This window comes from Montipora foliosa, chromosome 11 (genome assembly GCF_036669935.1).
Source record: "Montipora foliosa isolate CH-2021 chromosome 11, ASM3666993v2, whole genome shotgun sequence".
NCBI classification, from domain to species: domain Eukaryota; kingdom Metazoa; phylum Cnidaria; class Anthozoa; order Scleractinia; family Acroporidae; genus Montipora; species Montipora foliosa.
The window spans coordinates 44,218,853-44,233,852 of NC_090879.1; the positions used below are offsets into that span (position 1 = coordinate 44,218,853).

General features: G+C 41.4%; 1 protein-coding gene across 1 annotated transcript; it reads right to left on the reverse strand.

Annotated features, from left to right (window-relative positions):
- Nucleotides 1-10,810: 10,810 nt before the first annotated feature.
- Nucleotides 10,811-12,533, reverse strand: LOC137975849 (adenosine receptor A3-like). The gene is made up of 2 exons (XM_068823050.1): nucleotides 11,857-12,533; nucleotides 10,811-11,739 (listed from the first exon to the last, which is right to left on the reverse strand). The coding sequence occupies exons 1-2, from the start codon at nucleotides 12,393-12,395 to the stop codon at nucleotides 11,439-11,441; spliced, it is 840 nt and encodes a 279-aa protein (XP_068679151.1). The 5' UTR covers nucleotides 12,396-12,533; the 3' UTR covers nucleotides 10,811-11,438.
- Between the last annotated feature and the right edge of the window lie 2,467 nt (nucleotides 12,534-15,000).

The window sequence follows — 15,000 nt, forward strand, 5'->3', positions numbered from 1 at the left end:
ACCAAACTTGGTAGAAACGCTTGAGTTCTCATCCAATTTACTTTAAGTCTGCAAGTAACTTAAAATGTTAAATTGTGACATCATGAATGGGTAACGCCACAAACCGAGTAAAATAACATCTCGAATTTGAAACAAAACCTTATGTTATCTAAAAGAACTTGGCACAGGGAGTACAATGCTGAGAACCGTTGCTCGCTACCACAAATATACCTCGAATTTCGGCAATTTAATGAAATTTAAGTGTTCCCCCAGGGAACCATACTTTTCTTCTAAAAACAACCTAGCTGGGCTTTTTCTACAGGTTTTTTTTTCAACCCATGCTAATATTTTGGTTAAATAGACTTCGTACTGTTCCAAAAAAATCGTATTATTTTAGAATAGTTTAGGTAGAATGGTAGATTGTCGGGTCGATGAATGTAGGCGACAAAGACGGTGTCAAAGTAGAGCACGAGTTCGTCGCGATGGTCCAAGGCTTGGTGGAGTTCGGAGCCAGGCGTGACAGGTCGTGATGGTGGTGACAAAGATGTTGCGGTTGGCCGAGGGGAGGACGTCCTTTATCTGTAATCTGTAATGGACTTCAACGAAATCCTCCGTCAAGGCATTGACGTAATGGACGTCGTGTTGATTGCTGTCCAAGAACATCAAGAACGGTTGAGGCTCGGTGAATTCCCGGACTTTAGTCTTGTTGAGCATCCTTTTGGTAAGGGCACGTTGTCCGGGGCATTTGGCGGTCTTGGACCCATCCAATTGGATGCCTTTCCAACCATGGTAGGCTTGGACGTGCGCTTGTCGTTGTTGTTCGGTATCGCAACCTTCGAGCCACCCACTGGCCTCTTTCTTGAGTTGGAGCTACGTGTCCACATACGTTCGGTAGAGTCCCAAACGCCGATGCTCGAAATGCCAGACTTCATGCATGTGCAGGACTCCAACTCCAAGTCCACACCAAAGCGTGTGGTGTCCGTGTGGTGACAGGCCGACGTCTTTTCCAGGAAGGGCTGGTCGATGTTCTCTTCCAGACAGGCACGGCACAACGTCAACTTGTGACTGCGGTAAGGTAGAACGGGATGGTAGAGGCCTTGAAGAGGAAGAAGGGTGCACTTGACCAAGCCGAAGTATGATGAGAAATCGGTGGTGCTCGGTTAATAGACGAAGGTGGGATGTGTGATCGGGTACTCACCATATTTTATAACCCAAGGATAGAGACTGGTGTAATCGTCGTACTGAATCCCTTCCGCGGCCTCGAGGTCAAGTTGGCCTTAGAGTTGGACGGCATTGGATCGGCGACAAATTCGGCTACGTCCTCGTCCGAGCGTTTGAGGGCTCTAACTCACACTCCCACATCTCGACGACACGATACCCTCAATTCTGCAGTAAAGTTCGTTTTTAGTTAACGAAAGCCCGCGGGTGTGTACTGAAATTAATGCACGCAGCTACCATAAATACAAATTTCACAAAATTTTGCAACCTTTGAGCAATTTGAATAAAAAGTGCAAAATGTACAAAATATTCCAATTGTTATTACACAGCAAGGCACGAGCAGATCCATGCAAGGGCAACAAAAACAACAAATTGCAACTGCAAACTGCGTCTTTGGTTGACGAGAGCGCGCACGTCGTCCTTACACCTATCCAGTAGTTTCAGGTGCGTGTCGGTGCGTTGTGGGTGCCTTGGAATGATTTACGAGGTCAAGCCACCCGACGAGGAGTTTGGAAGCAATGGTGTCTTCTTCCTGGCAGTGTATGAGCAAGTAACGATTGCACACCGAGGCCACGGTCATCTGGGGGAAGGTATCGAATTCCACGGGTGGTTCAATTCGCAGTAAGACACCGGGGGTGGGCTGGTCTTTTAACATGTTTTCAAGCTAAGAAAAAGCAAAATGTTTGTGAACTTTGACAGCCTGAGACGTCTCTGTTCTTAAGATAGAAAGAGAATTTTGACACCCGCAAAAGACCCGAACAGTATTGGAACTTTCGAGAAACTGACCCAAGCTCTTCTTGGAAATTAAAGACCACCTCCTTGGCCGACTGGTTGTCGTACCACGTGTCAATTTTTGACGGCCCTGGACGGCCCTGGCAACGTTTGTCGGGGAGAGGACCCACATACTCCCGATCGTCGGCTGAGTTAAACAAAGGAAAGAAGCAGCCCTTCTTCAATTCTGTTCAGCCGAAGGTTTTGGGAAACGCACTCAAGGGCATCTGAAAGGAGGACAAGGAGTCGATGAACCAGATAGTCGTGTCCTCGTGGTCGTAGGTCAATTGCAGGACCTTGGCTCCGTTCCTCATCTGGAGAAAACAAAAGAAGAGCAATGACCCACATAGAAAAAAAAAACAGAGGGGTTGGCCTTCGGATAGGAAAAAAAGAGGTTCGGGATGTATCTGTTCAACTTGTCATTTTTGTCGGTGCCACTCGTCGATCATCAGGTAGCTGTCGTAGCCCTACAAATTGTGCGCCATTACCGTTAAATGTAGCGGTCCGTTCTCCGTCAGCGTCTTCAACAATCCCAAGAACTTAGGGTTACAGGTCTCGCCCATATACGATACGGGATGATGGTCGTCGGCAATTTCACAATTTCACCGACCACCAAATTGGGCAAGTGGCGTCCGTCCACCTGCAGCTGCTCGAAAAAAAAGACATGCAGGGGAAGGCTCTCGTTTTCGTCGTCATCGGCATGGACATCGTTTGCCTCGTTGGCCAACACGGTTTGTAACCCCGCGGCTGCACCTCGACGGTCGACTTGTCGTAATTGTCGTTGTTCCTTCCGCCGTTTCTGCTGCGCTTGGGTCGGTGTCTTTTCCACCTGCTGGAAACACCAATGCTGGTGAATGTCTTTGCAACAGCATCGGCATTCTTGGACCCTGCAACGGTGGGCCCGGATTTGCAAGGTGCTCTGCAAGAGTCAATGGCATTTCTTGAATTTGCGCCCTGTGGAACAAACTGAAGGGTAGTTCTTGGTCTTGGTCTTGTGTATGTCGAGACACTCTTGCCCGTAAAAATAACGTCCCCAAGGCCAACAAAGGAGATGGGCCAAACGGTAGTGGCAGTAAGCGTCAGCATGGTCCTCGCACTCCTACTGCATACACGCGCCACAATGATTGGCTATATTGTTTTGGCTGGCGTGTTGAACCTTATGGTCGTAGGGTCGGAAACTCCGCGCACGAAAGTAATTTCTGCCGTAACGAGGACAAGGCGTCCTAATGTCCGTCTTCGTGTAATAGTACCAACAACGTCTCTCTTTACCGTAGGCAATGCGCGTAGCAAAAGCTCGATTGGCGTACATGTCGACGAGCTTTTATTCGTAGAGACTAGGCGTGGTGACCGGCAGATGGAGTTCCTTCACTCCGTCAGGTCGTGGCCTGAGACGGAGTTCCCCCAAGAGCGCTCTGGCCGCTTGGACGCACAGTCGTCGGTTTCCTCTAGGATCGACAGACTTAACCATTAGAGGGTAATGTGAAGTGCTAGTTTTCTCCCCATATGAATCATGTGAGCGTTAGCCCTACTAATGGGAATGGGCCCACACAAGAACAGAGAAAAACTCTGACCAGGGTGGGAATTGAACCCACGACCCTCGGGTTAGATCATCGCCCTTCTGCCGACTGAGCTCCAAGGTCAGACGGGAGCAGGTTGTGGTAATTTAAGTTGTTAATGTCACGGCAATGAATATGTACATGTACAAGGAGGGTTACGTTTAGGATCGGTCCACTGGCGGCGAGTGTTACGATCTTTCAGATGGGTGGAGGCCTGATGACCTAGTAGGCGACCTTTACTTTTTCTGGTCCCGACGGGGGCACAACGGACGTGGATGAATGACAAGTTAAACGAATCGCCTATTTCAAACTGCTCGTTGGAACTGACCATCTTACTCACATTCCCTAGTAAAACGTCGGCACGTTGCCTCGGTCTGTGGCCGTTTTGAATTTCGGCGGGAACTTGTCATCGACGATTGCAGTGTGCGGATGGGTGTACGCGAACGCATTTTCCAGCTTTGTCCCAGACAGGTCTTCGCCCGCACCAACGATTGGTGCTTCATGGGGCTCTCAGTGACTCGGTCGACGACCAGAACATCCCGGACGGCAATCGGATTTACGTGGTCCTGGCTTCCAACCGATTGGCCATTGCTTACAACGGTTGGGGATTGACAGCGGGCGTATGGAGTGCTTATGGTCATTTGGCGCCCCTACCCAATTGGGCATATTGGTACTCCAGAGCGTTGGCAGCTTGAGCCAGGATTTGGTCGCCCCTATTACTGTCCATGGGGATAAAAAATCAGAGTAAATGGCTCGACGAGAGGTGGACTCTTTTTTATGAACACTTCCAATCACGTGATTGGAAAAGTACAGACCTTGTATGACCTAGCACACACGTGGTCTTGAGAAAACAGAAAGACCAGACATATGATGACTCTTATAGTCTCTTTCGACCCTTCACACACCTTGCCGTGATCACGTGAGAACATCCTAGAGGGTTGGGTTAGCTGTTATTCTCTGCCTAAACAGGATGCTGTTTATGTGCAAGAGGGTTAACACTGAGGTTGTCAGGTATTGCCACGCAACTTCACCAAATGTTACACATTTTGATGTGTCACGAAGTGTCTCACCTTATTTAATTTCGGAGTATCCATTCCAGTCATAACCTTTTGAGCACATGGCTGGATTTTTGTTCTTGGGGGGCTGGCTGACGCGAACAATCGGCAACACTTATTTTGCGCGTTCTTTTCACCAGATATGGTAAAATGGTGTTATTATGGAATATAATTGTGACTATTGATCAACCTTCAATTCGACCCACCACTTACTTTCAACCTATGCAGTTAGCTTGCAAAAAAGAAAACAAAAACAATAACGGTTTCTATTTCTTAAGTGGACTTATGCTTGGCCCGTGTTCTTTTCCTTGTTACCGATATTCATTTTGTTGAAGCTTCCTTTGCAATCATCCATAACGCATCACTGTGAGGTTTGTAATATTGCTTCTTACAATTTACACTTTGCTTTATGAAATGTGACAAGATGATTAAAAAGGAAGATCGCACCAGCGTGCCACCGGAGTGATCGGACGTGTCTTCCGAGAGGAGCGAGCTTCATCCTCAATGCTGTAATTTCTAACGCAATAGAAACCAAATAGCCTTAGATCCCTTGGAAATATGTAGACGAAAAGTGTTAAACATGATTAAGCAGACGGAGATACATAAAGTAGGAGATAGAGAATCCACCGAAGACGGAGGCAGTGCAGCCAAAAACCTAAACGTGGAGGCTTTGGCGGGCTAGTATGTTGTTGATAAAGCAGACAAGGAAGATTTCACCGAACTCAGCCAGAAAGAAGAAATAGGTTTGAAGGAGGTTAAGAACATGCTTGCGGGAGTCTGCAAATTATTCTTGAAATGCGAAGTGAGAATCGAAACATGACATTGGAACTCGTCGAGCTTAGAACCTCCTTTCATAAGCAAGATACAGGAATTAGTTCCTTGAAATCTTTGTCTGGTGCAATGAATGTTCTCAAAGAGCTTCAAACGATTGTACAAAATGGAAGACAAACAATCGGAAATAAACAACTTTTATGAGCAGCAGGATAGTATCGAACAATATACGAGGAACAATTTTCTCGAAATCCATGTAATTCTGGGAGACTTGCATACATCGGGTGTCTTCAAAACGAAGACCCTGAGACCCTGAGAACTCGAAAACGAAGAAAGTAACCCTAAATCCTCAATTTGGCTGTCCCTAGGCCTAAAAACAACCATAGGCCTAGGATTAGCGAATTTGAGGGTTTTGGGTTACTTTTTTCGCTTTCGAGTTGTCGAAAGTTGTTGAGGGCTCTTTGGGTCTCAGGGTCTTCGTTTTCAAGACACCAGTATACAAACAACAGAACATAAAAAGTGGTGTTGAAGCTTCAAGTGGTGAACTACTTGACGTGCCTATTTCAATTGAGGATATAGACATTTCATGCAAGCTTTACACCGGAAAAATAACGCTAAAAGTATCATAGTGAGGTTCATTAACCACAAAAAGAAATCACTACTTTATAGAAAACGTATTGAACTAAAGGAATTCAGTACTTTTGATTTATTTCCAGGTATGTCATCTTCCCAGACCACTCAATCCAGACGCATCTTTATAAATGAGAATTTAACCTCCTCGAAAAAAGGAGCTAATGAAGAAGGTAAATAAGCTGAGAAAGGAAGTTATGATTTACAGTGCTTGGTGCCTGGATGGTAATATTTTTGTAAAAGTCTCTCCATTAGGAGCACCTATCAAGCTTTATCGTGAGGAGGGTTTAAACTTTATGCATGGTCCACTTCTCTCATCGGAGCGGTAAATAATTTGACAATGAAGGCGTCAAGTTACCGTTCGCTCATGATCCACATGCAGTTTGTAAATATAAATGTCTCTGTGCCATGTTCATGTCGTGGTCAGTATTTTTATTATCGTTTGTGTTTGTGTTCCAGATTTATTCATCAAGTAAACTTCTAATTATCCCATTTTACACTTTAAGCCACATAGCTTTTCTTTGTGCAACGTTTATCCCCCGAATGACTTATGACAACGGCAAGAATTTGTACATGAATTAAGCACTTATTCAACGTACAAGGGTGGAAACCTAATTGTGGCCAGCGATCGGAACGTTTCTTTACAGGCTATTGATAAAATGGATGGAAAGTCATGGAAAGCTTCCGCCTAGGGACCAGCTTCTCACGATGATGGAAGAATTTGAATTAGCTGACATTTTTACAGAGTGAAATCCAAACAAAGTAATCCATGGTATTGAAACTTTGTTTGCGTATTGATTTCTTCATTTCAGCAGTGGTAAAATGGTTTAACGGAGAAAATGGCACCTTCTCTTCATTCTCGCCAATTGAAGTATTCTTTTGCAAGGAATTAGGCACAAAAAACAATGACACCTCTATGGTCGCAAAGAAACTTAACTTTACCATTCTAGTAGTCAAATACTATAGCAGTCAAAATTTATCGAATAAGGAACTATCCTTCAACGATTTTATCTCCAAACTTGCGGTCAGATATTCTTTTGAAAATCACAATCAAAAACTGCGATAAAACATATATCTAGACATTCTTAAAAACATTAAAAAACGATGATCTTGCGACGTTAGCTAAACGTCATTATCAAGTCAAAATTATTTGAAAATTTTAAACTATGTAAACTAAAAAAACGATAGTCGATAAGGAGCCTGTATAGTGAACGAAAGGAACAATGAAAATTAAGCAAAAAGTTCGGCACGTATGTAGTCCGTCTGGATATTCAAATTAGGCTTGAGACTCTTAATGAGGAGCATTTCGTAGTCTATGGAATCAAATTTGCCCCGGCACTTTCTTAAGACCTTAAATTGGTATTTTTTAAAAAGATCTTAACTACAGTGAGCTCACAAAAATGTCGATTAATTATCGAATTCTTGTGTCCAACAATGCGTTAATGAAGATTTCGGGATGTATACCCAACATGATCTGCATCGCGCAGATGTCATTTAAAATAATAAACAACACATTGCTGATTCACATCCGGATGGCTTGATCTCTTTGGGTTTAATATCTTGCCCCAAAATTTTGCTCACGAAAACCGGCGGTACTTTAATACCAATCTTATGACTAAGATCGCGTTATTGTTTCCGGACCGCATTGACAGCCACTTGATCTTTGAATAGAAGAGTAATTCTTTCTGTGCCACTATTATTGGTGTTATTTACCGCCCTGTTTTCTGGGACAATATGAAAAATAAAGATGTTAATAGTAGAATTAATTAGGCCAATTGCAAGTGGGAGCTATATCGACTTTAACATAATAATTGCGTAATCCTGTAGATGTGTTTTTTGTTTTTTTAGAAAATTGCTATGTGCGATACTTTCTATCTTTTCTTCAGTGTCTTTCATGTTGATGAAGAATGTAAACAATAAAATATAAAAAAAGATCGCGCCAGGTACAACCACCCACGAACAGAAAATTTTTCCAAACGTTTCCTTCATTGCTTTCTTACTCTTCTCATCCCCCAGAAGTAAAGAATGTAGTTTAGTTTTGTTGAAGAAGATAATATTGCTCCACATCTCTCAGGTAAGACGGTGACGAACTCGGCTGGTTCTGAGAGATAAGAACATACATCATGATAATAAAACCAAATAAGACCCAACTGCGTATGCATGAAACAGAGTTTTAACAGCCTTTTTGTATAATTTTGCGTTCTTTTAAACTGTTTGCTTCGGTGGTTTTTCCCAAAGAGTTCGAGCGTTTAACTTCGTTTTTGCCCAGGCAAATAGAACATCCTTTGTGTGAGAGAAAGCTGATATCACAATACATAATGATAGGACTTTTTCGGCATACCAACTTGGCAATGTGTTGTTAGCAAAAGTGATCATTGCGCAGACAATGGTCAAGACCACCAAAAAATAGTCGCAACAAAAAATACGCGCTTCACGGCTACAACCAGTCTGCAAGTGACCCTCAAGAACAGGGAAAGGAGGCGATTTACGTATATTGTAGTGGGTGTAGGCAGGGGACAGCATACACAGAGAATAAGTTGTCAACAAATCCTAAGTTACCAGCATAACATTTAAAAACAAGAGTTTCTTCTTTCTATTTTGAAGCGGCAATATTTACTGGCTCCGCAATTATAACAACGCAAAGATTAGTGCATCTTCCCTAGGAACGGAACAAGAGTTTGCACGGCCCGATGACCGAGGACAGTATGAAGGGAGTCCATGGTATTTCCAAAAATATATAATGAAACAAAGAAACATGTGACTTAGGACTTGAAAACCAGTGCATTTCTTCTTTTAGGCCATTGCTAAGTTGTAATGAACAAAGCTGCCTTGTCAAATTTCTAGTTCGTCATCTTTGGAATAGTTTGTAAGCGTCATTGGAAGCCTCGAAATATCAGACTTCTTGCCGTAATTTGGCGAGTGCTCATCAACGCCGTTTGTACATATTCATACTACCCTGCCAGCAGAGCCTTTCTTAACTTTCTTAACTCGACGAGAAAGAAAGACTCGGCAACAATTGTGTTAAGTCGTTGCAATTGTTTGGAGACAGTTTCAAACCCTGGCCAAGTCTCCATCGCACTCCTAGACGCCATGTTGATTTTCGTTCTAAAAGCTCGAATTTGACCTTCGCCTTGTCAAAAATAATATATAGATTTAGCCAAGCCTAAAAGCGGAGCTTCCTTCTCTTACCCCAGAAATCAAATTATACACTCTTTTTTTATTATAACTTCTAATTTTGGAGCTACGTAAGAGACGTCCAGTCTGTACGGGCGGAGGTACGAGACGTCATTACCATTATTTCTCTCATCGATTGATTTCTCAAACAATCTTACCCATGGTGGTCCACTGGCCCGCTTCGCGCGCCTGAGCTCCGCTTTGATGCGGGCGCTGCTTAAACCGGTTTGACCGGAGTGACTAGCCCAGAAACTTGGGCTGAGGCGACTTAAAGACTTTACACGATTTCTTCAAAGCCTCTCTTACTCGCCCTCTGGTGAGTTTTAGAGCGGCCCTGCTCACAGGGTGATTCATACTGACAGGTTCGCAGTTTGTTCCTACTTTGAAACGTTACCACAATGCTCTTGAATTCTACATTTCGAAAGTGATGTCATGATTTATTCATTTTGAATTTCCATTTCGTTTTTAGCATTTCTTTGTTTAATATCACAAGAAGCTGTGTTATCAATAAACTTTGAGTAATTGATCTTTACCACTGTGAAAATGACTTTCAATTCTTGGGACTCGCGTACGATTTTTTTTTTTCATTATTTGAATTCAACAAAATAACATTATAATCATGGCAGGTGGCCGCTTTTTGTAGGTCTCCAGTTAGCATGTATATAGCACGAAACTCAATAGCTGTGTCAACAATTATTCCAAACACTTGAAAGCTTGTTCAGCGGAAATAGCTCGCATGGATGTTAGCAAAAAGAGGCGCATGAAGGGCATGATTACCTCTAAAAATAACTTTACACACGCTACCGTGCTTGTATAATGTCCGTTTAGAGATAACCATAACTAGAGTTGATATACACTCGGCCTATTTATATGAGGTGAGCCAGCCCTGTTAGGAACGCACAGGGAAAAAGAAGAAGACAAAATTCGTCTTCATTGGTTCCTTGCGTGATCAGGCATTTGTTACGTAACCCATCGAATTCCTCTTGGCCATTATCAGGAATGATGGTTCCTTCTTGTCTATGGTAGTATAATGAATTTCACGGAAGAAATTCCTCAAGTGCCTTTGCTAGAGAAAACCCCCTTACCTGCCACCGTATTCCGCTTGGAATTTGGGATAACAAGAGGTGACAAACTCTGCATGGATGCCGAATCTTTGATATAGCGCGTAAGGGCCTAGCCAAAAGGGAAATGTTTGGCGTTTAAACAGCATTAAACATGGTTTGGTGACCAACCATTTTACCGTTTGGCCAGCTTGTTTGGTACTGTTTGATCGTGTTTGATAAAATTTGAAGGTCATCAAACATTTGATCAATCAACTTAAAAAATTTCTTTTCTTCTCGTGTTTGATGGGCGAAGTTTTGTTCGTTTGGCCAGTCGTATCAAACATTTTTGGCGCTTGAATGCGTACCACACTTGCTCAGCCGCTGGTATCCACGTGTTTTTTACGTATTTGTGACCCAAAGTTCTTTGCTTGTGGAGTGAGATCTGAGTTAGATCAAATATGTTTTGGTCAACAAACAATATTTGATGTTGTTTAAACGCCAAACATTTCTCATTTGTCCAGGCCCTGAAACTGCAGTTTAAACTCCACGGCCCGGTTGTTCAAAAGCCGATTAACGATGATCCCAGATTTAAAAATAATCAAGGAGTTTATTACTCTACTTACAAATGCTGTTCAGCGCTGATATTTGGCAAACCTTACATTAGAAGAAGTCATATCTTGAAAAACAAAAATGTAAAAATGAAAGTGTCGCCAGAACGTCGAAAATGTGATGAAATAAAGTTTACGCTAATAAAAGGAAGTTTCACCAATAAAATCGGCTGATGATTTGTTTGCACAAGTCTGAGACACCTGCTTTCAATTCACAGCGCTACGTAAACGATTAAATTTTCTAAAGAGGGCTTTCGCTGAGGAATCATAAACAAGCTCAACTTGAAATTCAAGCGTCAAATCCTAAACATCTCCCGGCTTGAAGCTAGTCGACCGCTGTTTCTGTTTTGGTGATTCCACGCCCACAGACCCTTAGTCTATCATAAAATCTTTTGTCAATTACCGTTGAGTATACCAATTTCCGCTGGTCTTGAGAAGGAATTCCGGTCCTTATTTCTTATTTATTTCTTTTTTTTTTTTGTTTCTCTAGCTCATGACATTTATCTCACTAACCTCTATGTAGTGAATTTAGTAGCATTGTTAAATAACAATTTTTTTCGACAAAAACTAATATACCAAATGATCGACTCTAACTTTATCATTCAGCTGCGACACAGCTGTTTCTATGCTGCGTCAGGTACAACCGCAGGAGCAGCAAACTCGTTGAACTGTCTCTTTCATTGCTTTTTTCACTGTCCTCATCTTCCAGTAGTAAAGAATCGGGTTTAAGGAGGAGTTGAAATAAAGCAAAGTTCCCACATATCTCCACACAACAAGAAGCCACACACTGGGCTGACTAAATCGACGAGATATAATAACCGTTGTGATGAAATACGGTGTGTAGCAAACAGCCAAAGCCAACTGCACCCATAATACAGTGTGAACTGTCTTTATGTAAAGTTCGGTGTTTAGTGGAGCTGTTTGCTGCGGTTGCCTTTGCAAGAAAACACGAGAATCAACTTGATTTTGATAAACGCGCAAAAGAAAAAATATTTTTCCGTAGGAGAAAGCCGATATTGCCAGACAAAAAACTAGCACTATAAACCCATACCAGGTCGTCACGGTGTTGCTCACAAACGACATAGCCGTAAACACCACGGACACAACGCAAAAGACGGTTACAACAACATATGTCCTCTTCAGGGTGACAAACCGTCGGTATTTTAGCCTCAAAGACAAGGCAAATAATCTGTCCAAGTTTATAGCAGTCGACGTAAGCAAGGATACCATGCACAAAGGGTAAGCTGTTAAAAAACGTACAGTACTAACATATCTGCAAACGTGAATATGTTGTTTAACTTCGGGCAGCAACGCGACGGCAGTCAGCGGCTGAGAGAAGATACCAACACAAAGATCCGTTGTGGCCAAGGTACGAAACAAGAGTTTCGACGGTGCATGAAGCGAGGATACCTTGTTAAGAGCGACTAAGAAGATGGCATTTCCAATAAATGCAGTGATGGAAAGAAAAATGTTAAGGGCTGCGGCCCATCGAAGTTCGACATTAATTCCTTGTGTCAATTCTGATGAGCAAAGAAAGTCTGTCAAAGTTTTTTTGTGTTCATTTATCGTAGAGTAATTCGTGATCGCCATTCGAACGGAAGTCTCGAATGTGAGAAACGAATAAATTGCTATCACTCGGGCATTAAAAATTAATGCAGAATTGATATTGCTTGATGAATGCGATATGTTGCCTATAGAAACTTGTAACAGCACGGGATTTATAGATTTATATAGATTTAACCAAGCTGGCTGTAGGATTAGTGAAAATAAAAATCTTTTGAATTGTCTGCGTTTTGGTTTTTCCAGATATTGCTTAATTATGTTATAGGCCTTATCACGGTTTTGACCGTCATTTGACGGGTATGCATAGCGTAAAGAATTTGTAGTGTTTATATGGGGATCCGATGTCAAATAATTTTCGTTAAAAAAAATTATGAATCGCGAACTGAAGGTACAGGGTAAAGGATTATACAGACCAATTTTTAGGGACTAGCCTTCGTTAAAAGCTGCGTGGTAGCGTTTTCAATTTTTCCATACATTTGTCTGTAATTGTTACCGAAAATTCGCGGGAAAAAATTACAGACAAATACATGGAAAAATTGAAAACGTTGCCGGGCAACATCTGTAAAAGGTTAGTGCCTAAAATTTGGTCTGTATAATCTTTTGCCCTGTACCTTTAGTTTTCAATTCATTAATTTTTCATTAATTTGAGATCGGATCCCCATATAAACTCATCAAAGTCTTTACGCTTTGCCTACCTGTCAAAATGGCGGTGAAAACCGTAATAAGGCCTATTTTCTTAAATTTCACCCGAAAAACCGATATCGCATGAATCACGAAGGGATGAGTGCGATGTCGGTTTTTCCAGCAAAATTTACTGTCGAATTCACCAGTTAGGCAATTAATTTTTTCTTGAATCACAAGAGTTTTAAAAGAGAACAAACAAATCCTCAGCAAGCGAACGGAAAAGAAACCATTTCAGAGTCGACTGTCAAAAGCCAGCGAATAGGAATCATGCTATCATTAGAAATCACAGATGTACGATAGCTCGTGATTTGTCAGATCGTCTTTGTCGTGTCAAGGTCAAAAAAAAGAGTTTTATTGATGTACTTTATTCCTCTTTATTTCTGAAAACGAGATCATTTACATTTTGATGTATTTCATTTAAAAACGCCAGCTTGTCTTAGGATCAGAATCGACAAAAAAAGGACAAAGTTCAAACAAGATCTCCAAGAAATTACCTGTACGTGCTCTGAACAAACTTCTGAAAACACAAGCTGGTGATATTGCTCTTTACTTTTACGAGAACTCATTGCAATTACGTGTTATAACATAAGGGCAAAATTTTCTTGTCACTGTCGAGGTACATCGAAAAACAGTTACGGAAAACCTCTTGTTTGTTCACATTTTAAAGCCAAACAAACAAGCAAACAAATCAATATTTTCTCTTTCCAAAAAGAGTACAGATGACTGTTTTGTAATTCCAGTTGAGAAAAAAAAAATCGAGTTTCATTCCTAAACAAAGAAAAAAAAACGCTTAATTTAACCACTTTTAAAAAATAGCTGCATTCACTTGAAATAAGTCATGCGTAGAAATAACACACCATTTAGTGTCCAAGAAAACAATTTGTGGAGTACCTTCTTTCACCAAGTTTGAACTATTACTGGAACTATTCTATAATACCATAACTATAATACCGTAACTATTCTATAATAGCAGATATGCTTCCAAACAAAATTAATATAAACCTAAAGAGCGAACTAACTCTGGAAAACAAACAGTTGCCTTTGCAGCATCTGAGTCTCTAGGATGATATCCCAGTAGACTTAAAAAACCTAAATGCCTTCAAATTATCAAAAAAATTAAAACATTATCTGCTGACAGAGCAACTTTCTGAAACTTTGTCCTAAAATCTTCCACTCTTCTGTTTTACATTAATTAATTAATTTATTTATTCTGTTCTCCATCTTTTGCTATAGGTAACTTAAAGTAACTGGGGGCTAACTCGAAAACTACCCAGTCAATTAGCCTCCAGACTCAATATTTGTGCATTATTCTAGTTCTTCTTTTTTCATATTTATATATGTTTAAGCTTGTACAAGAGTGAATAAAGTGTGGTTGTTGTTGTTGTTGTTGGTGTACTGTTTGGTCGTTCTTGTTCTCTTTCTCTCTTCTTTCGTCTCTGTTCTTCTGTAATAAGCCGTCCAGGCATCGTGCAACGTTAACCTTATCAGAATTTTAGAAATTAAAAATCTTAAGATAAGACTTCAGGGCTGTAGTCAGTATGAGGCAAACCGAGGCACTTGCTTCAGTCATTTTTTCGTAATTCTTTAAAATAAAGGGTGATTCCACTGTTGTCTTTAAAATGTATTCATCATAAACACCTAGAATCCCTAAGTAGAGAATTCAACCATGGACATTGCCTCAGTCATAATTTTTTTCTGGCTACGGCCCTGGACTTATGCCAAAAATTGCAATTCAGAGTAAAAAGCTGCACTAAACAAATTGACTTGAATAACCACGTAGCCACCAGTGTGTCCCGACCAGCCTAAAATATATTTTCGTGTGTCCTAGCGTGTTCATCGTAGACTGAACTTTACTAGAAGCTCTTAACGAATGGATAGTATTCAAGAGTTCATCAAGTCTTCGTTTAGCAGGTACAAATGTTGCTTGTAAAATCCGTTCTCAGGTTGA

Excerpts from the sequence above, each read along its gene's own strand:
- LOC137975849 (XM_068823050.1), bottom strand. The coding sequence starts at position 12,395 with ATGGCGATCACGAATTACTCTACGATAAATGAACACAAAAAAACTTTG. Across the intron at positions 11,740-11,856 it reads AGCAACACCGTGACGACCTG|GCAACCGCAGCAAACAGCTC; the intron begins GTATGGGTTTAT and ends TTTCTTGCAAAG.